Raw genomic sequence first — 22,925 nt, 5'->3', positions numbered from 1 at the left:
TTGGGACCTTAGTGGGCGAGGGCCAAGGGCGAGAGATAGATATGCCGTGCAGACAGAGCTTGGGTGTAGAGTTTATTAAGAGAAGGGTAAAGGGAAGGGGGGGGGGGGAGAGAGAGAGAGAGAGAGAGAGGGAGACAGAGACAGAGACAGAGACAGAGGGAGGGAGGGAGGCAGGCAGGCAGGCAAAGACCTGCTTGCAGCTGAAGACAGCAGAAGTAGGTGGGACTTGCATCTTAAAGGGACCTTTGCACCTGTGTACAGTCAGGGAACTGCTTGTCACCCGCAGAGGGCTGATGCACTGTGCCAGGTTCCCAAGGGGCAGGGCCAAGTTGTGCCTGGATGCTAACAGCCCCTGCAGGCACCTGCACACAGAGGCATGAGCACAGACACAGAAAACAAGCATCTTTTAAAAAGTGCATAAGACCCTTACTGCAGCCCACCAGAGGTGACCCTTCTGACAAATTCAGTATAAGAAAATGATCTGTTCAAAGACGGCTACACAAGGTATTTCAATTAGAATTATAGGGTGGCTTAGGATATGAAACTGTCTAAATATGCCACACCAGTGCTTCTCAACCCTCCTAATGCTGAGATGCAGGATATCTGATATATGACCCCAAGGCCCACAGGTTGAGAACCACTGCCCTACACTGAAGAAACTATGAGACACACTTTCCAAGAACATAGCATGTAAGAGGATTAGCATGTCCTGACAAACATAGTTTGAATATGACATGTCCCCCATAGGTTCACATGATTGGAACACATGGTCCCCAGGTGGTGGCCCTGTTTGGGACTGTTTTAGAACCCAGGTCACGTCCTTGCTGGAGGAAGTATGTTGCTGAGGATGGGCCTTCAGGCTTAATAGCCTTGCTCTCCTTCCTGACTGATGACATCACGTGACAGGCAGACCTCATGCTCCTGCCACTATGATGATGAACACTATCACCCTGGGATCCTGGGTCGCAATCAGCCCTTCCTCCCTTCGGTTGCTTTTGTCAGCGAATTTCACCACCGCAGTGGACAACGCAGAATGAAATACATCCTTACTGAGAAGAACGTGAAAACAAAGTTTTATTTTTAACAAAAAGATTTAATTTTCACATTAAGACCTCAGCTACACATGCTTAAAAACATTCACAATGCTGAGCACGGCAGCAAATTCAGCTCTTCATCCTGCTGGGTGTGGCGGCGTATGCCCCGTGTGTTCCCAGCGCGCAGGAGGCTGAGGCGTGGCGGTTTTGAGTTCAAAGTTAGGCTATGTGGCGAGACCCCATCTCAACAAAAACAATACTGTATTCCTTTTCCTTGGATGGTGTCTTTCACAGTTTTTCTCCGAGTGAGAATTACTGGTGTGGTTAGAAGAACTTGGATGGGTCCGTGAGTTGTCTGGGAAGGGGGACTGTCCCCTTTGTCAGATGGTCAAAGTGGCGCCAGCTGCCATGGGAGAAGTCTTGGATGCCCTCATAAGTACCGGATGGGGGCTGTAACTGTGCTTGCATGTTCTCTGGGCCAACTAAGGGAAGGCACTTCTTGGGTGATGCTGGTGGCCCAACCTCCGCCACCAGTGCTGTTACCTATACACATCTCCTCCTGCCCACCTAGTCCGCCCTGGGAGAAGAATGGAGTCTTGCCCTCTTCTCCACAGACCTTGGAGGGAGTGGTGAGTCTGGGAGCCACGGTGGGTCCAGGGCCTGTGTCTATATGATGAGGACAGAGGCCTCTGAGGTGCAGCAGAGGGCAGGGTAAGATGAGGCCTCAAGGACTCAGACGGTTCAGTGGCTCCTCCGTCGGCTACAACAGTGGCCATTTTGCGACTCCTTCTCCAGGTCCTGAAGTAGATCTTTCTGGAACTGCCTGTGGTACCGACAGAGCAGGGAGCGTGAACCAACCATTCCCTCAGGGATCATTCCTGAGGCACGCATGTGGGGAGGGGGTGCGACACCAACTCTCCCAAGGTATCCCCCCCCACATCACTCCCCTCCTTACTGCCTGTATGTGAGGGGTGTTCTAGTTGTTGATCATGTGCCAAATCCCCACAGGTGGAGCTCTGGGTGGCCCCAGGCCAAGCCTCACACCTCACTGGGTCACCTTAGGTGACCTGGAGTTTGTGTTCCAGTTTCCTCATAAGCAAACGGGGATAACAGGACCTAGCTCTTAGGATCCAGAGCAGGATCCCACCAGAGACTAGGTCACGCAACTGCCCATGTCATGGGACATCAGCGCTCACTTACAAAGCTTCAGGACCGATTCATTCCACGCATGCCTGCTCAGGTGGACTGTTTCCTGTTTCCTCTTTCTCTTGTTGAGAAACTGGACTTCCTGACTCCCAAGGAAAGAGGAGTCATGTTCCCAAGACAGGACCTGGGCCCACTTGTCCATCCAGTCCCCAGGCTCTTCCGGGTCCCGCCCAGCTGGAAGTTCTGGCAGAAGGTTGGGAGTGGGAGAAAGGGGATGGTGGCTACCTTGACACGGTCAGCCTGTTCCCAGCTTGGAACTGAAGGTCCTCAACCTCCTGCCGCAGGGTGGTGTTTTTCAGGGCTAATATTAGATTTTTTTCTTTCTGAAACAAACCGAGAAGGAGCGTGGAAAGCTGTTTCACTCACTCGGCACAGTGGGTGCCCTCGCCTCTCCCCCGACACTGCTTCTTTCTAGCTTGCTTCTTCCTAGCTAGCCCTTCACTTTATGGAGCAAGCCGCTAACTGGAAACAAGGCCCGAGTTAAGGGGAAACTGTTGACTCGACCTTTGCTATTGGAGAGTGTGAAAAACAAAACCAGTGCTGGTAAGGCTGGCTCAGCCAGGCCTGGGGAGATGCTCAGTGGTTAAGAGCACTGGCTGCTCATGCCAAGGACGCAGGTTTGATTCCCAGTGCCACCTCAAGACTTCTTATAACTGTCTGTAACTCTTGCAGGGAATTCAATACCCTCTCCGGGCCCCTGTGGGTACTGCATACATGTGGTGCACATGTATGCATGTAGGCAAAACACTCACACACATAAATCTTAAACAAACAAAAAAAGGTTGAAAAATGGCTCAGGGTGTAAAAGGCATTTTCTGCCATGCTGGACAAACTGCGTTCAATCCCAGCAACCCGCATGGTGAAAGGAGAGAACTTACTCTTGCAAACTGTCATCTGCCCTCTTCCGCATGCATGCCATGCACGCGCCCACCCATATGTACACAAAATCAATCAATCTAATAAAATCCCAAAGAAACCAATTCTGCATTGTTGCAGGGTTCTGAGGCCCTGGATCTTTGAAAGATCTCAGTTCCCCAGCTCTACCGTTGCTGAGGCTAGCCTCCTCTGCCTGCCTGACCTATGGGCCTCACCTCCTTCCTCAGCCCCTGCCTGCAGTGTGACAGCTGCCACCCCTTCTGAGGAGCAGGGGCTGCTGGGGCCCCAGTGCTGCCCTAGTTACGGCAACCCGAGGGCCCAAGAAAAGACAGGAGTCAGGTGACAAGGAGCCGCTGCCTGACCCAGGCCAGACAAGCTGTCAGGAGTGGGTTGGGGGGTGAGGGGCGGGGTGTGGGATAAGCCGAGAACTGGAAATGTCCAGAAAGTGGCAGCCTGCTGCCTGCCCAGCACTGACCAGCATCTCTAGCAGAAGGAGCTGCTTCTCCAGCTCATGGATTCGCTCATTCTTCATCTCAATAACATGGTGCAAACTCTCGAGCTCTTGCTCCCAGAATGGGCCGGGGCTCCCATAGTCCTTGAGAAGAACACAGAGAGACTCCATCAATCAGCAGGTAGTGAGGGTCGTGGGTCTCCCCTGCTCCCCTCCCTATCCTGCCAGCGGCTCACTGCACTGGTCTGGCGTGATCTCCCTTTCACAGCCGAGGCTGCATTTCTCTCATCCTCCCAGAGGCCTTTTTGGAGGCCTGAGTCTGCTGGGCACACAGCTGTGGTTCAGTAGGCTGACGCACTATCTTGCGTCAGGTTTGCTGGTTGCCCCAAATTCCCTCTGAACCCATAGAGCTGTGTGCTCCACCATCTGTCTGCCTCTCTTGGTGTGAATTGAGGCCCCTCTTGCTGCTGGGCTCCTGGGAGGGGTGTGGTTCAGGATTGGGGCTTGTCCTCTATGTTTGTCTGCCCATGACCTCCCCACAGCACCAAGGATAAAGGCCGGCCAGGGTTCTGCACCCACCTGGATGTGGTTCTTATAGAGCTGGCTAAGTATGGACCCTTCCACCTTGTTCATCTGGGCTTGGATGGCCTCCTGTGATGAGGCCAGCATTGCACAGGAGTTCTGGAGGAGGGAGCAGGAAGCAAAGAGCTTGACTTGTCAAGGTGATTCTCTTTACATCAGTTAAAAGGGAAGGACTGGGGCCCTTCAGTGTGCTTCTGGCCTGTATCATACACCGCCCAGCAGAGCAGGTTGAACCCACAGCTACTGGGATTTGAAACATCCCAGCCCCACCTCTCACTGTATAGCCTTTCATGGCTCTTGGGATGATTAATTGATAACTTGACAGGATCTAGAATCATCCAAGGGATGGATGCCTGTGAGAATGTTTCTAGATCGGGTTCACTGAGGTCTGGGTGGCACCATGCCATAGGCTGGGGTCCTGGACTGATAAAAAGAACAGAGCGAGCTGAGCATCATGGCTCATCGCTTCTCTGCTTCCTGACCGTGGGTGCAACGTGACCGGCTGCCACACCTTCCCACCATGATGAAATGACTCAAACCACGACCCAATGTGAACTCTTCCTTCCCTAAGTTGTTTCTTGTCACATATTTGACCACAGTAGTGAGAAGAGTTACTACTGTCCCTACACTCTTGGGATGACGTCATGGTTATCTCAGACCAAAGTCAACCTACATTCAAAGCTCAGCCATGCTGTGCTCTATGTGGTTCTCATCCTCCACTTCTGTCTGTGCAGGGGCTCAGCATCACACTGTACCCCCAGTCTCAGGGAACGTTCTCTGTACTTTTCCCCTGACAGAGATCTTCTCAGCCATTCCCTTTGTGACAGAGGCCAACCTCTTCCTATACTCCTAGGCTCGCTCCCTCCCTATGGCCCTTGCTCACCCCTGGCCTTCCTACAACTCTGGAATTCTGGACTTCCTTAGACACCTTCTTTTCTTCCCTTCCTCTATGCTTTTGAGAAGGTAGCTTGATGCTGCTGAGGGCTTCCCTTTACTGAAGGATCCTAAGCATCTTCCGGGCTTAGACCCCATCCCTCTGAGAAGTCTTTCTGAACATCTGCTTTCAGGACACTGCCATTCCTGAATGAACCCTCATGATGCCATCCCCAAGATCCTTTTGACAGTCTTTCATTTCTGCTGCTATGTGATAAAACATCCCAACACAGCCGGGCGGCAGTGGTGCATACCTTTAATCCCAGCACTTGGGAGGCAGAGGCAGGCAGATCTCTGTGAGTTCAAGGCCAGCCTGGTCTACAAGAGCTAGTTCCAGGACAAGCACCAAAGCTACAGAGAAACCTTGTTTCGAAAAACAAACAAACAAAAAAAAAAGACACACGTATAGGCAAAAACTAACACATAAAATAATAATGAAATAAATTACTGTCCAAATCCCACAAAACAGGTGATGCCATACAAAAGGAGGGCAACCCTGATAGCATGCCAAGTCCCCTCAACCAACCATCTGGTCAGGATAAATAAAAAACAAGCACCCTAGTCCCCCTTAACCTACTGGCATCATTTTGGCCGCTTTGAAGCTCCATGTGGCTCCCCCTTGCCATTGTCCCACTAACCCAACCCAAATGACCAGGTCCTTCTCACCTGCAATGAGGCTTTAGCCTCTTGGACGGAGACACTAGAAGAGTCTTTCTCCCGTGCACTTGACGTCTGCAGGGCTGTGAAGACAGGAGATCCCTATAAACTCAAAAACTTTCTACAAAACCTCTGCCAAGCTCCTTAAGGTCTACAAGGTGCTGACGATCACCCCTGGGCCCACTGGACCCAGGAGCTGTGCAATGGTCTTCATCTGTCTCTTTCAGGAGCTTCATCTTCTCTCAGGAACCGTGCTGGTTGTATTATCAACTAAATACAACCTAGAGTCACTTAAGAAGAGAGAACCTTGCCAGATGGTGGTGGTGCTCGCCTTTAATCCCAGCTCTTGGGAGGTAGAAGCAGGTGGATCTTTGTGTTCGAGGCCAACCTGGTCTACAGAGTGAGTTCCAGGACAGTCAGGGCTACACAGAGAAACCCTGTCTTGAAAAACTAAAAAGGAAAAGAAAAGAAAAAGAAAATGGAACCTCAATTGAGGAACTGCTTAGGTCAGATTGACCTGTGATATATCCTGTGGACCATTGCCCTGACTACTAATTGATATGGGAGGCTCAGCCCACTGTGGTCTGACAGGAGGCCTGGGCTATTGTAAGAGGCTGAGCATGGTCAGATGAGAGCCAGGAAGCAGGCTGGCAATCAGTATTCTCCCGTGGGTCCTGTCTTCAGATTTTGGTCTGATTTTCCTCAGTGATGGAGTGTGACCTGGAAGTGTAAGTCAAATAAACCCTTTCCTGGGGGCTGGAGAGATGGCTCAGTGGTTAAGAGCATTGCCTGCTCTTCCAAAGGTCCTGAGTTCAATTCCCAGCAACCACATGGTGGCTTACAACCATCTGGAATGAGGTCTGGTGCTCTCTTCTGGCCTGCAGACATACACACAGACAGAATATTGTATACATAATAAATAAATAAATAAATATTTAAAAAAAAATAAACCCTTTCCTCTCCAAACTGCTCCTGGTCAGTCTGCATCACAGCCACAGAAAGGAAGCAGGACCAGAGTCAGAGACCTTCGAGGGGCTTCACAAATCCCTGGGGAACAGAAAGGTCTTATCCTGGGGGAGCAGTGGGCACTCAGGTGTCCCTGAGGCTCAGCCACAAGGACCCTGCAGTAGGGATGCTGCAGGAGGACCTGCGGTGCCCTGGATCCTGCAGCAGGCCTGATGATGTCCTGCTGCAGCAGGCCAGGGGAAAGAAAGGCATGCAGCTGAAGCTGTGCCGTAAAGTCACAAAAAGAACAGGGCATCTGTGGCAGGAATCCCTGTAGTCCTCCTGCCTCCCCTTCTTCAAGACTGAGAGATGGTGAGACATGATGACACGTGATTAAAGTTTATTGCTTCAGCTGTGAAGTGGGGCCAAGAAGTTCTATCAGGTTGTCTCTATGGGCAGGGTCCAGGGGAAAGAGCCCTGCCAGGTCTTCCCAGATGGGCAGTGCAGGGCGCTGGAGATCCATCCACCCCACTATGAGTCTGGTGAGAGATACCACTCTGCCTTCCCAGAAACTCTCTTGAGAAAATCCCCAGGACCGTCTAATTGATCACTCAGAAACGGCCAATGACCAGGCAGAAAAATGCCACAGGGGTGACTGGGAAGGAAGTTAACTACAGCCAAAGCACCAGAGTCACAGAAAAGAGAGCCTACAGCTAGATACAGGTAATTCTCACCTGTAGTAGTTGGAAGGCTGAGACAGGGGATTCAGGGGATTACCAGGAGTTCAAAGCCAGCCTAGGTTATACAGTGAGACCTTCTCTCTCTCTCTCTCTCTCTCTCTCTCTCTCTCTCTCTCTCTCTCTCTCTCTCTCTCTCTCACACACACACACACACACACACACAGACAGACAGACACACACAAACACAACCAAACCAGGTGTTTAAACACACACCTTTAATCCCAGCGCTTGGGAGGCTGAGGCAGGTGGTTCTCAGTGAGTTCCAGGCCAGCCTGCTCTACATGGTAAGTTTCAGGACAGCTAGGGTTACACAGTGAGACCCTGTGTAGCCCAAACACTGACAACCACTGATGTAGTATTGTCATACCACCACTATCAGAAAAAATTCCAAATAAATCTTTGTTTGCTTGAGTTAGGGTCTCACTATGATGATCTGAGTTTGATCCCCAAGACCCATGTAGCAGGAGGAGAGAACGGACTCCTGCGGTTTGTCTTCTGACCCCCCACATGTTGTGGTATGTGTGCACACACCCACACACGTATACACACACATATACACAAATACCATATAAATAAATGCAATATACTTTATAAAAAAAATAAAAAGAAAAATAGAATTCTGACTACTGGGAGGATCCCCTTTAGGCAATCCCCCTGGGCCCCATAGTGGGTCACTTTGTATCTGCATGTTTATTTTACTAAGTATTATTAAGCCAGTGCCCACAGGGCGAGCTTTTCCCACGTAGCCATGTAGGCAGAGAAGGTAGATTTTAGACAGAAATCGGCAGGAGGGACAGAGGCTGAGCAGCGGTTTAGGCTGGGGGGGGGGGGCGTGCTTCAAGGGGTTCCAGTTCTACTGCCAAACATTCTGTGCCAATGTCAATGTTTCAAAAGTTTGAAATTTGTTCAGACCTCTGTCCTAGTTACTATGTTACTGGGAGTGGAAGAAAACTGGAATGCCAGAGGAGAAGCAAATCTTCATGAAAAGGATCACTTTTAAGAACCAAATCTAGATGCCTAGACTCTCAAGAAGCAAGCAAACCCTTGGGTGTTGTGGTCTAGACTTGCTTCATTTTTTATGAGACAGGGCCTCACCTTGTAGCCCAGGCTGGCCTCCAATTCCATCATCCTCCTGCTTCAGCTTTCTGAATGTTGGATTATAGTATGAGCCAAGAAATTCAGCCTGAACCAGCCTTCCTTTTTGTAGCTGGACTTGGTAACATGCTTGATACAGTATTAAATGAGAAGAACAAGGGCTGGAGAGGGGCTCAGGGTCAGGAGTGCATGCTGCTCTCACAGAGGACCAGAGTTCAGTGCCCAGCACCCACTTAACACAGCTCATAATCACCTGTAACTCCAGCTGCAGGGAATCTGATGCCTCTTCCAGGATCTGAGGGTATTACACACAGAAGACTATATATATACACAGACAACTGTTTTTTTTTTAAAAAAAGAAAAACAACCAGAAAACAAGTATTTAATAAAAAGCAAAAATGAAAGCAAAACTCTGAGTTTCATTCCAAATCTCTCTCTCTCTCTAAAGAATAGGATATAGAGCCGGGCGGTGGTGGCGCACGCCTTTAATCCCAGCACTCGGGAGGCAGAGGCAGGCGGATCTCTGTGAGTTCGAGACCAGCCTGGTCTACAAGAGCTAGTTCCAGGACAGGCTCCAAAATCACAAAGAAACCCTGTCTCGAAAAACCAAAAAAAAAAAAAAAAAAAAAAAAAGAATAGGATATAGAATTTTCCTATGAATTCCATATGTTCATAAGAGCTTATGAAAGTAGTAATTCCGAAGCCAGGTGTGATGGCACACTCCTTTAACCTTAGCACTTGGCAGGTAGTTACAGGCAGATTTCTGTGAATTCAAGGCCAGCCTGGTCTACATACTGAGTTTTAGGACAGGCAGAGCTACATAGTGAGACCCCATCTCAAAAAGAACAAAACAGAACAACAACAACAACAAAAACCAACCAACCAAACAAAACAAAACAATTAAAAAGTAATTCTGGATAAGGGTCAGGAGCCTGTAGGTTCATTTTCAAAGTCAATTTCAATGTTGTTAAAACTTACACAACTTTTCCAAAGTAGATATCACAAATTCCAACAGTACACAAAACAATATCAACCAGTCAGGGAAACATAGATCAAAAGTCCAATGGCTGGGCAGTAGTGGCATATGCCTTTAATCCCAGCATTCGGGAGGCAGATTTCTGTGAGTTCGAGGCCAGCCTGGTCAACAAGAGTGAGTTCCAGGACAGGCTCCAGAGCTACAGAGAAACACTGTCTGAAAAAAACCAACCAACCAAAACAAACAAACAAACAAAAGCCCAATAAACTGGGAACTGTGTCATTCCTCTGTGGTGTTATTCATCCACTAAGGAGGCTGAGGCCAGGCTGGTTGGTTTACTGACACCCAGACTCAAAAGTAAACCGGCTGGGTGTGGTGGCACATATCTTTAATTCCAACACTCAGGAGGCTGAGGCAGGAGAATCATTGCAAGCTGGAAGCCAGGTTGGGCTACTCCTAAGTTCCAGGCTGGCCTATGCAACACAGTGAGCTTATGTCTCAAACAATAACAATAAAACAAACAAAACCCCAAATACCCTCAATGAGATGCCACCTCATGGTCACCACAATGATGACAGCAGTGGACAAAGCCCACATAGTGACAAGGCTGTGGAGCCACCGGGACCCTCAGACCTCGCTGGGAAGAGCATGAAGTGGGACAACTGCTATGGAAAAAGAGTCTGGGAGTTTCTCAAAAGGGTAAGAATAGAAATACCATCGTCTTCCTCTTACAGGTAAGGTGAGGTGAAGTACGTTGGGCCAGTGGTACCATTCATGGTCGCTGGAGACAGGACAGCTTAGATATCCATGATGAATAAGTCAACAAAGCATGGTATGTCTATTCACTGGCTTGTTACTCAGCCATAAAAAAGAAGTGGAGCCCGGATGTATGTTGTAACATGGAAGCATCTTACTGGGTGAAGTAAGCCAGGCCATCTGATACTGTGAAATTAGGAAGCAGGTTAGCAGTTGCCAGAGGCTGGTGGGAAGATGCGGAGTGACGACTGCTGGGTGTTTCTTTTTGGGGTGAGGAGAAGAATGTCCTGGAACTGAGTGGTAGTCATGATTGCATGCATGGTAGATGCACTAAACGTCACCAGTGTCACACATACCGATGTTGTAGGTGTGATTTGCTAATCTGAAAAAATAAGTACGCGTGCACTTAGTCATTTCAATTCTAAATTATTTAAAAGCTAAGAATGTGGCAAAACTGATTTATTTAAAAATATTTAATTGTGTGTGTGTGTGTGTGTCTGTCTGTCTGTCTGATTGTGTTGGGTATATGACATGACCATATACTCGTGGAAGCTGGCAGAGAGAATTTGTTTCCTCGGGACTGGAGTTCAGGTGGCTGTAAACTTCTGGATGTGGATGCTGGGAGTCAGACTCAGGTCCTCCAGAAGAGCAGCACATATTCTCAGTGGCTGAGCTGTCCCTCCAGTCTTGGCTTAATTCTTTTGAGACAGGTTTTTGCTGTGGATCTCAGTTGGCTTTTTAACTCACGTTGTTGCCCGGAATGTCCTCAAACGTACAGTTGGTCCTCTTACCTTTAGCTTTGTGTGCGATGGGATTACAAGCCATGAGCCATGTCTGACTATCCTAGCCAAAATTTCTTCTATGTCTGTGTGCGTATATGGTGTGTGTTGAGCACAGACACAGCAGAGGTCAGAGGGTAACCCCAGATGTTGATCTTGTTTGCCCTACAGATGTTAGGTTAGTTGGACTGTGAGATCCTGGGAGTCTCCACTTCCTATCTCATATGAGAGCAGGGATTACAGACGCACACAGTGGTCCACCTTTACATGAGTTCTGGGGATCTCAACTCAGGTCCTCACACTGTGCCACAGGCATTCTTGTCCACAGAGCCTTCTCCTTAGCCCCATCCTAGCCGTAAGTTTTAGGAGTCATCGCTGTAGGGACGGAAAGTGGTTATAAAAAGAGTGATTTCGTTTGTCTGGGTTTTCTAGACTCTGACCCCCTTTTGAGATATAGTTTGGTATAGCCCAAGCTGACCTCTACTTTGTGTGTAGCAGAGGCTTGCCTTGAATTCCTGATCCTTGCGTGGACTCACCTCCCAACTGCTGGGATTATAGGCGTGTGCAGCTACGCCCACCTAAGGTGGGTAGACTTCCTGTAGATGCTTTGAAAACCAAAGAGAAACAGGCGTGGTGGGGGAGATGCTCGAATAAAAGAAAGCAGAGAACAAAAGAGAGCCTGGTGACAGAATGTTAAAGGCCCACCCCAGGAGGAAAGTCCCGTCACCCCTCTGAGGCCAAGGGCCCCTGAGGAGCCCCCTGGGCCCTCTTGGTCCTCACCCTGCCCAGCCTCTTCATGCCGGCCTTCCAGGATCCTTCCCTCTTTGTCCAGTGTCTCCAGGAGTTCTGTCTGTGTCTCCTCCACCTAGAGTGAAGAGTGGGGTCAGGAATGAGACGGGATGGGGATGGGCGAAAGCAGTCTCTCAGCTGCTCACAGCATACAACCTGCATGCTCAGTGCCCCACCTTCTCTATGACTGTCGGGAGAGATGATGGGGACAGGACAGAGCCCTCTGAGACATAGCAGGCCCCAGAGGGCCTGTTGTCCCTAGGCTCAGATAAGTTACCAGAGGATTGCCTGGGTAGAAAGGGTCTTGGGAGTCTTTTATTGCTGATGTTCCATGGGGCAGGACAGGCCTCTGTTGGGGACATGGAGCATCCCCCCCCCCCCCCGACGCTACTTCAAGTTCTAAAGGCTACAGCTCAGCTCTGCCTTATGTTGCCAGGTTCCTGATCTGCCCTCTGGGGTCCCCCCCTCCCCTTGCCCCAGACAGGCTCACAGAGACCAGAGAACAGCAGCAGCAGGAGTCAGGACCACTTTCTTCCGGCTGACTGCTCGCAGCCAGTCTCACTGTCCCACACCTGAGATGTGTGGCAGACCCACTGAATTTGGGGGCCAGGATCAGACAACAGCATTCTATCAGGAGCCTGTGTGCCCTGGGGACAGCTCCCCCCACCCCCAGGCATTCCTCATTCAAATAAGTCTCACAGTTAAGGATGCTGCAGGTCAGGGGTGGGGTCAGCAACAACAGGACAGTTGTATTATCAAAACCCACAATGGCCCCACAGATGTGCACATCTGACTCACCCTTCCAGAAAAGGCGGGCTTTGGAAAGGTCATCTAAGCAACCAATGTTCCAGTGTATTCAGGGGGCTCCCAGAAGACACTGGCGCTGAGGCAGCACCCTCAAGTCTGTCTGTAAACTAATAGAGCCCAATTCATTCTTTTAAATGAATCTTTGTGGGGCTGGAGAGATGGCTCAGTGGCCAAGTGTCTTCCCTGCTCTTCCAGAGGTCCTGACTTCTGTTTCCAGCGCCCACACCTGGTGGCTTATAATCAACCGTGTCTCCAGCTCCAGTGGATCTGACACCCTCCTTCTGGCCTCCACAGACAGTTGCACGCATGCATGCACACACACACACACACACACACACACACACACACACACATACACGCACGCACGCACGCATGAATTCACATAAAAATAAATTTTAAAAAATCTCGCTGTGCACTGGGTGTGTAGAGGTCAGTAGAGCAGGAGGTTCAGGAGTTCAAGGTCAAATTTGGTTGCTTAGTGAACTTGAGGCTAGCCTAGGTACCTGAGATTCTCTTAAAGAAACAACAAGCAGAAGGCTACACAATGTAACGAAGCAATTGGTTTCCAACTATGCAGGTTCATTTGCAAAGATTCAAATTTCAGAATTTTGAAGACTGAGTTCGTTTCCTATGTACGGTTAAAGACGGCCAGTTTGATGATAGTGAGAAAATACTTGTACATCTGCCTAAGGTTTTACCCACTGCTTCAAGAGCAAGAGAGGAAACTGAGGCAGATAGATGGGAAGGGCTCATGACTGAGCTAAGGAGGAGGAACAGGAAACCCTGGGCCATGGCTGCTCGAGTTGGTTTTAAGCTGAATTTTCTATCTCACTTTCCTCATGTCCCCATGCCCTTTGACCTCTGACTAACACAATCTGATCATTACATAAAACCTCCTGCATATATTTTTCTAAATAATTTTTCAAGCCTCTGTGTCAGGGAGGTGCCACAGAAATGCCATAGACGCCTCTAATCTCACGCTTGTTATCTATCCTGGACTTTCAACCTTCTAAATATCTCCCAGCTTGCCAAGCATTTAACCAGAGAGCTACACCCCAAAAATGCTTCGTAAAATTGCTTTATGCTTTATTTAGCAAGCGTGAGTATGTGTGTGTCTCACACATGTGAGGAGGCCAGAGGTCAACCTGTGGGAGCCAGTTCTCTGCCTTCACTATGTGGGTCTTAGGGACAGAATTCAGGACATCGGCCTTGACAGCAAGGGCCCTTATCTCTTGAGCCAGCCTGTTTGCTTTATTTTTAGTTATGCATATGTGGATCGAGATGTGTGTGTGTGTGTGTGTGTGTGTGTGTGTGTGTGTACCACATCCATATGGGTGCTTCTGGGGCTACAAGAGGGTATTTTGTCTCCTGGACCTGGGTGACTGACAGTTGTCAGTCATGGATGCTTGGGTCCTCTGGTAAAGCAGCAAGTTCCCTTAGCTGGTAAATCATCTTTGAAGCACTGTGCTTGGGTTTTTCGTTTGCTTTGTTTGTTTGTTTTATTTGTCAGGCTGGCCTCAAACTCATGATCCTCCTGTTTCCACCTCCCAAATCCTTGGATTATGGGAGAATACCACAATACTCATCTGTAGTTGTATTTAACATCTGATCTTTTGTCTCAGTCAGGAGAGACGAAATGATGTGGCCACGTTCACATGGCAAAGGAGCTTAACACCAAAGCTTTCTCATTCGCTATATGTTCCCTTCAACTGTGCAGTCACCATTGTGGATGGCACAGTGAGGAGGAAGATGTGGCTTCATCAATGCCAGGCCTCTGCTTAGACTGAGCGACCTTAAGCGTCTTGAGCCAACTACTAAATGCAGGAAGTCGGCAGGCCAGAGGTGATGTGTCTGGAACTGATTTTGGTCTTTCTGTCTCCGTCCACTCTCTAGGATTAGTTCAACAACCCAATCCAACCATGCCAATGGCATACAAAGGCATTGACTCCATCAGCACCAAGGACTGGCTTTTGTCATGCCTACTCTGGGTGAGAGTGGCTGCTTGCTCTATGGGTGGCAGCCAATGCACCCTGAAGCAAATGCCCCGAGATCATGGCTTCCATTTTTATTCTTCTATTTTTATAAATATGTGTGCGTGCGCACGTGTGTGTGCATGCCACAGTGCACGTATAGAGAAGAGAGGACAAGCGTGGGGAGTCAGTTCTCTCTACCGTGAGTCCTTGGGGTCAAACTGAGGTCATCAGCCTTGGAGGCAAATACCTTTACCTCCTAAACCATCTCGCCAGTCCCAGAGGTTCCCTTCTTTTTTAAAAATTAAATTTTATTTTTTAATTAAAAAGTTTATTTATTTGCTTATTTATCTATTTAATATGTATGAGCGTTTTGTCTGGATGTGTATTTGTGCACCACGTGTGTGCCTGGTGTTTGATGAGGCCAGAAGAGGGCATCAGATCCATTGGGACTGGCATTATAGACAGTTGCGAGCTGCCCTGTTGGTTCTAGAAATCGAACCTGGCTCCTCTGGAAGAATTGTGGGTACTTTCAACTGCTGAGCTATCTGTCTCCCTGGCTCCAAAGGTTTTCTTCTTGGCAAAAGGATTATGAGATGTTTATAAAAATAGCCAAAGTAGGGCAGGTGAGATAGGTCAGTGGGTAAAGGAGTTTGCCACTAAATCTAACAACCTGAATTCAATCCTCAGGAGCCACACGGTGGAAGGGAGAGAACTGATTGCCAGTATTATTAGCTGCCCTCTGTCCTCTACTTGTGTGTCATTGCATGTGAGTATACACACACACACACACACACACACACACACACACACACACACACCACGCATGCACACATACACAGAGGAAATAAAAAATAGCATTATGAAGCTCTGGTTATGACAAACAAGGAAATTAAGGTCTCATGGGGAGTATTTCAAATTAGATTTCACCTTGACAGGGTGGAGATGCACACCTATAATCCCAGCACTCAGGAGGCTAAAGCAGGAGGATTGCAGGTTCGAGGCCAACCAGAGTTACATGGAGAGTTCAAAACAAAAAGTAGGAACAACCCAGGGCTGGAGAGAACATTTGTTGCTCTTCCAGAGGACCAGAGTGCAGTTCCCAATACCCACATCAGGCAGCTCATGATTGCCTGTAACTCCGGCACCAGAAGAACTGACACCCTCTCCTGGTCTCCATGGGAACCTGCATTCACGTGGCATTCACTAGCATAAAAATACACTGACATATAAATACAAATAACTCTTAAAAATGACACCAGACCACAAGCAGTCAGTGCAGAACCACACAGACAAATACTAGTTAAAGTAATTGTCAAGAAGGCTGGGGTTCTGGAAACATCTTAAACTCAGATTGTGTTGCGGCATGAGCTTCCAGACCTCAGCTCCCTCAGAATGGTAGAAACACCTGCAGATCTAGCACAACACAGAGTTCAGATGCTGGAGGCTCTGGCGGCGTGTCTGAGAAACAGCAGGAACCCGCCCTGCAGAGTGTGGCAGAGCTCCCAGGCTGTCTCTGGTCTCACAGTATATCATCTGAAACAAAGTCACAAACTCAGGAAACACTGTGTTCTTCCACATAACAATCACTACAGAGAGGAGACCTTGTCTCCAGGAGCATCTGCCAGCGGCAAGAAGGTCATAGCCTTCCCAGGGCCTGACAAAAGCCTCTCCAGGCTAGCACTTGCACAGTGACACCTGGGACTCCCTCCAGGCAGTTCCTAGTCTCTGCTCCCCATCCTCTGCATTCTTGATACAGCAGGAATCGAACCCAGGGCCTTGTGTGTGGTAAGCAGGCACTTTGCCACTGAACTACATCACCCTTGAGGCCCCTGGCACTTTCTTCAACATTAATACATAATGCAATTTTTTTTCCAGTTACACAGGAGTCAGCATTTGCTTTAGAGATTAGGGAGAACACAGAAAAATGTAAAAGTAAAATCCTGGGATACATAAGCCTGGACTACAGCAGAGTATATTATATGCCTGCATATCCATATTTGGAGCTGTGGTGTTATGTATGGTTTCTAGTACCTTAATTTCTCAGACATTATGAATATTTATCATGTCACATTAATTGGTCTGCAAATATATAAATTATAATGAGCTAAGTGAAATATTCTGGGAATAAACTTAGTTTTTAAATCTTTTTTAAAAAGATTTATTTATTTATTGTGAATAGTGTTCTGCCTGCATGTATGTCTGCATGCCAGAAGAGGGCGCCAGATCTCATTACAGATGGCTGTGAGCCACCATGTGGTTGTTGGGAATTGAACTCAGGATGACTGGAAGAGCAGCCAGTGCTCTTAACCTCTGAGCCACCTCTCCAGTTCTAGTTTTTTAATCTTACTGTGAGGTGTTTAGGCTATTTCTTTCTTTAAAAATTATTTTCTATGAAACTACTTCACTGAAACAAATCTCATTTGGCTAGAGCATATAACTCAGACTTTACTAGGAAGCTGGGTCAGGTGGTATATGCCTGTAATTATATAGTCAGGAAGGCTGAGGCAGAGTGATGTGAGTTTGAGATCAGCCCAGCCTGAGCTCATATAGAAGCAGCAGGCTAGTCTGAGTTAAACAGCAAGACCTCATCTCAATAAAACACTGAGTCTGAGATAAAGAGAAATGTCATGATGTCTCAGGGTTTCTTTAAATTTTATATGAATATAGCAACATGCTCCCAAATACACCTGGAATGAAACTGACACATTAAAAGGACAAATGAATAATTTTTTAGACATAGTGAGAAAATCCAACTACTTGTCATTGTGTAAGCAGACTCAAAATCAAGTGTAAATAAAGACAAATCAGGAAAAACATGTGTTCCTGCCCCCTGATGCCTGCAGAATATACAAAAAAAAAATTTATTTTCTAGCCGGGCAGTGGTGGCGCACACCTTTAATCCCAGCACTTGGAAGGCAGAGGAAGGCGGATCTCTGTGAGTTCGAGGCCAGCCTGGTCTACAAGAGCTAGTTCCAGGACAGGTTCCAAAGCTACAGAGAAACCCTGTCTCAAAAAACAAACAAAAAAATAAAACAAAAATTTTTTTTTCTAGGGGCTAAAGAGATGGCTCAGTGCTTTAAAGCACTTGCTGCTCTTCCAGAGGACCAGGATTTGGTTCTAAGCACAAAGTGGCTTATAATCATTGGTAACTCCAGCTCCTCTTCTGACCTCTTTGGGCACCAGGTACACGTGGTACATATATGTACATGCCGGCAAAGCCTCCATACCCCTAAAACAAATAATGTAAAAAAATTTTAACTATATGTATATTAGTGTTTTGTCTGCATATCTGTCTGTGCACTATATGAGTCTGTGACCTAGAGAGGACAGCACAGCACTGTGAATCCTCTGGAAATGGAGTCACAGATGGTTGTGAGTCACACACAAGTGCCTAGATTCACACCTAGGTTCTCTGGAAGAGCAGCCAGTGCTTTTCAATGAGCCATCACTCCAGCCCCTTATTTCTATTTTTGATTTTTTGTTTTTGTTAAGACAGAGTCTCATGTAGCCCAGGCTAGCCTTGAACTTGCTGTGCAGCTGAAGATGAACTTGAATTCATGATCCTCCTGCCTCTACCTCCCAAGTGCTGGGATTACAGATGTGAACTGCCATGACCAATTTTCTTTTAAGGTAGGTCCTGGCTGGTGTGGAACTCACTTTGGTTCACCAGGCTGGCCTCAAACTCAGAGATCCACCTACCTCTGCCTCCTAAGTACTGGGGGTAAAGGTGTATGCACCATATCTGACATTATTTCTACTTTTTAAAAAGATGTATTTTTATTTTTAATCACGTGTATATGCATGTGTTTGTGTTAGGATGTGGGTGTGAGCACAGGTGCCCGTGGAGCCGGAACAGGGTGGAGGATCTCCTGGATTACAGGCAGTTGAGGGCCACTTAACCTTGGAGCTGGGAACAGAACTCAGGTCCCCTAAAAGAGCAGTACTTGCTATCAATCGCCAAGACATCATTCCAGCCCCTTTATTCCTATTTTTAATGATCCAATTATATTTTATGAGCACACTGGTTTACAAAAGCTTGAGCAAGGATGGGGCAGAGCTCATTGGCAGGGCTTGTACGAGGCCCTGGTGCAACCCTTTCTTAGTGACCTTTCTCATTGTTGTAACTAAATGCCTGACAAGAAGCAACACAAAGGAGGAAAGATCTATTCTGGCTTAAGAGTTCGAGGGGCATAGTCCATCATGGCAGAGAAGGCACGGCAGCAGGAGCCTGGGATGAGTGGTTCCACTGCTCTGACATTAGGAAACAGGCACTGGACCATAGGAAACCAAAGAGCCCTTCTGGCTTTGCTATGCTGTAGATGGGAATTGAGGATAAGGTGATGTCATCTTGCCATCTCATCCATCATCAATCCCAGCCTGTTTTGCTTTGAACAGGGAGGGGACTGGAGGTTTGACACACTCGGCTGCTTGAGCATCATGGAAGAGATATCTCTGGAGTAGAGGAAAAGAGGGTCCTTGCTTATGGGGATGAGGGCAAGCCTGGAGTCTTTCACATCATCATGCTTCCCAGCAGCCCAGGCCAGAACCATACAACAGACAGTCAAATGCCTAGGATGGTGGTTCTCAACCTGAATGCTGTGACCTTTTAATACAGTTCCTTGTTGTGTGTGGTGACCCTCCCCAACCATAAAATTATTTTTGTTGCTACTTAATAACTATAATTTTGTTACTGTTATAAATCATAGTGTAAACATAATGTAAATATCTATGCTCTCTCTCTGGTTTTTTTTTGTTTTTTTTTTTTTGTTTTTTTTTTTTTTTTTGAGATAGGATTTTCTCTGTGGAGCCCTGGCTGTCCTGGAAAGAACTCTGTGGATCTGGCTGGCCTTGAACTCAGAGCCCTGCCTGTCTCTGCCTCCCAAGTGCTAGGATCAAAAGCATGCATCACCACTGCCTGGCCCAATATCTGTGTTTTCTGATGGTCTTAGGTGACCCCTGAGAAAGGATCGTCTGATTTTCAAAGGGGTCTCGATCCACAGGTTGAGAACCCCTGGCCCAGGAGGGCAGGATGCCAGCCCAACTGCTACCTCTCATCAATATGCCCCGGTCACATAGTTTCACTGCAAGCAGGGAGAGGCCCCTTTATCGAGAACAGAGACTATAGGCTGCCCCGAGCAGGACATTTGCAATCAGAAAGTGCAGAAGCCAGCTTCCTGGCCGGTATCACTTAAAGCCATTCGCTCATCTAGAAGAGCCAGGTGTGGCAGAGCACCTGTCATTCAAGGCAGGAGAAACTCACGTTCTAGACCAACCTGGACTACATAGTGAGGCTCTGTGCCAAACAGAAGCAAGCTCTCTTGGAGTTTAACAGTGGCCCAGGCAGTCAGTGAACAGAGAGAAGCCCAAGGACCCAGAAGGGAAGAGTTGAAGAGCGGACCATCTCCCCGTTCCCAGGAGGTGCTCCACCCATCCTGGAAAGACCACTCACAGTGCTGAGGGTGGGACACACAGAGAGGATAATGCAGGCCTTGGGGATGAAAAGCTAAGTCCTCGTGAAGTGTCAGCCTGAACGGTGGTCACTCAGCCTTGCAGCACAGGCCCACTCTTCCCAAGGCAGGCTTTGGTTAGGCATTATTTATTTATTTATTTGAGACAGGGTCTCACGTAGCCCAGACTGGCCACCAACTTGCTATACAGTAAGGATGTCATTGAGCTCTTGATCCTCTTGCCCCTACCTCCCCAGTGCTATGACCATTGCTTGTTTCCAGGCAGATTACAGACTTCTCATCGTATGATCTATGAACACCCATATCAGGCGTAGTCCCTGTCACCCAATGATGCACATGCTGGACTCAAACAGCTCTCCTGGGCAATGAACTTGAACTTTCACCATTTTAAGCTATTGCTATAGAAACCCCAAGCAGACAGAAGTGCAGGCTCGAGCGTGACACCAATGGAAACAAACATGGGTGTGTTTCCAGGAGGCTGGAGCATGCCAGTCTCTTAGGGAAAGATTCTAGTCTCCTGTAAGTACAACCACGAATTTAGAAAGCATAATTAAGAACATGCATGAGGGGGCTGGAGAAATGGCTCAGTGGTTAAGAGCACTGACTGCTCTTCCAGAGGACCTGGGTTCAATTCCCAGCACCCACATGGCAGCTCACAACTGTCTGAAGATCCAGTTGCAGGGGATCTGACACCTTCACACCAATGCACACAAAATAAAGTTAAATAAACAAACAAACAAAAAGAACATGCATGAGCTCAGAAGGCATGTCACCAAAGGTTGTGTCTCAAAGGCAATGATTCCTAGGAATTTCTTTTTTTGAGTCAGGTTGTTTATACAGTGTAGCTCAGGCTACCCTCAAATTCACTATATAGCTTAAGATAACTTTGAATTCTTTTTGTTTTGCTGGTTTAATTTTTATGTGTAGCCCTGGCTGTCCTGGAACTCATTCTATAGTCGAGGCTGGCCTGAAACTCAGAGATCCACCTGCCTCTGCTCCCAAGAGATGAGATTAAAGGGGTGTCATCACGGCCTGGCAACTTGAACTCTTGATCCTCACGCCTCCACCTCCCTAGTGCTGGGATTATAGGCATGTACCACCACCCAGCTTTATGGAGTGGTGGGGATGGAATCCAGGAATCTGACTATGCTAGGTCAGTGTCCTCCCAGAATAGGTTGCATTTCCAGGACCTAATGCTTGGGAATTTTTCTGGTGCGTTTTAGGTTGAAAGGTCTAGCTATCTAACACAGTCTAACATGTAGCTAAACCTCATGAGTCTTTGAGAGGGCTCTGTGCATGGAAGTTTGCATTGGATTCATCCAGCATGATTGATTTATGGGACATATTTTCTGGCTAAAATCATTGGCTCAGAGGCCATGTGAGGGCCAGTGCTGTTGTGATGAACAGAACAGAGGCCATGTGCGTGCCGGTGTGATGTGTCAGTAGTGGCTAGGGCAGAAGGTGCCGAGACAGCTGCTGCCTGATCAGGCCGGCAGCTTGGTCTCACGCTCCCTGACCAGCATGCCTTTGGCAACCCCAGAGAAAAGGTCAAATGCGCCCTGTATTTCTTCTGCCTGGGACCCTCACCTGCATATCATGGTTAGCCAGTGATATAGTCTCATCCTTACCCACCTTCAAGTCCCAGCCAAGACATCATTGTTTATGAGACTTTTGCTGATCTAGGGACAAAGTCACTGTGCCCCAGGTTAAGGAGAGAACACAGGAAGTTCCTTGCTAGCAAAGGCAGAGGGCTGTAAAGAATCAATGCACGCACACAAACCGGCTAAACAAGAGGGACCGTGGCCAGGACCATTCAAAAGAGGTTCTGCAGACTAAGTCACACGGGAAAAAGGCCCCAGGAGAGCACTAACCATATGCAATGCAACGTAGTCCCAGATTCAGGGCTGGAGAGATGGCTAGGTGGTTGAGAGCTCTTGCTGGCCTAACAGAGGACAGGAGTTCAGTTCCCAGCTCACAACATTCTGTAACTGCAGCTCCCAGAGATCTGAGAGATGTATGTGTTCAGGGTGCCGGCATGTGTGTGCATGCATCCCCCTCTTTCACACACACAACAAAAATCTTAAAAGTCACCCTCATCTATATGACATATGTGGGAAAATCAGGCTATTTCTTTTTAGTTTTTTTTAAATTGTACTAATTCTTTGAGAATTTCACCCAATGTATTTTATAGAGGCTATTTCTTAATGGTGAGCTTAGAAGCAATTTCCAAATTTCTTCCTACCTTTCTAAATTTTTGAAACTTATTCTTTTTTTCTTTCTTTCTTTCTTTTTTTTTTCAAGACAGGGTTTCTCTGTAGCTTTGGAGCCTGTCCTGGAACTAGCTCTTGTAGCCTAGGCTGGCATTGAACTCACAGAGATTCCCCTGCCTCCTAAATTGCAATGATAAGAATAATTAGGCTTGCACAGCGGACTTGTAAATGTTTGCCATCCGGGGCTTGTATTACCTCTACTATTCTTACCCAAAGGACATCTGGTCTTTGCTTGAAGCCCTCTAATGATGATGAACTCATCTCTCTCTCTCTCTCTCTCTCTCTCTCTCTCTCTCTCTCTCTCTCTCTCCAATTACTTCTGCACATGAAATGGAAATCTGGCTCCCTTTTCTCCCAGTGGCCAGGGTCCTGCGTCTTAGCTCAGCAAAGAGCGGATGCTTTCGGTCCTTGAGAACGGAGGTTCCAAGGCCAGACCTGGGCTGCAGGCCCCCGCACCTGCCCACCTCAGCCAGCACGAGTGTCTGTTGTCCTCACAAACTCCTTTGCTTCTTTAAGTGAGCCGCAGGCAGTGGCATCCTTAGATGGCAACTTTAATTCTATGCCTCACCACCTGCCAGTCAGGCCTCT

General features: G+C 47.8%; 1 protein-coding gene across 2 annotated transcripts in view; it reads right to left on the bottom strand.

Annotated features, from left to right (window-relative positions):
• Window positions 1-1,056: 1,056 nt before the first annotated feature.
• Ccdc69 (coiled-coil domain containing 69) overlaps window positions 1,057-22,925 on the bottom strand; it is a 26,119-nt gene continuing 4,250 nt past the window's right edge. The window contains exons 2-8 of one of the 2 annotated variants that reach the window (XM_075992563.1): window positions 11,811-11,895; window positions 5,749-5,822; window positions 4,147-4,248; window positions 3,592-3,711; window positions 2,466-2,563; window positions 2,235-2,322; window positions 1,057-1,857 (exon numbers count right to left, since the gene is read on the bottom strand). In XM_075992563.1, the coding sequence (XP_075848678.1) occupies window positions 2,271-2,322; window positions 2,466-2,563; window positions 3,592-3,711; window positions 4,147-4,248; window positions 5,749-5,822; window positions 11,811-11,895 (531 nt within the window). In that variant the 3' untranslated portion in view covers window positions 1,057-1,857; window positions 2,235-2,270. The remainder of the gene's footprint in view (window positions 1,858-2,234; window positions 2,323-2,465; window positions 2,564-3,591; window positions 3,712-4,146; window positions 4,249-5,748; window positions 5,823-11,810; window positions 11,896-22,925) is intronic. The other variant, XM_075992562.1, reaches the window with a different exon arrangement.

Source organism: Microtus pennsylvanicus, chromosome 11 (assembly GCF_037038515.1).
Source record: "Microtus pennsylvanicus isolate mMicPen1 chromosome 11, mMicPen1.hap1, whole genome shotgun sequence".
NCBI lineage: Eukaryota > Metazoa > Chordata > Mammalia > Rodentia > Cricetidae > Microtus > Microtus pennsylvanicus.
Note: the sequence above shows the minus strand (reverse complement) of the source record. Positions and strands in the feature narration are given on the sequence as shown.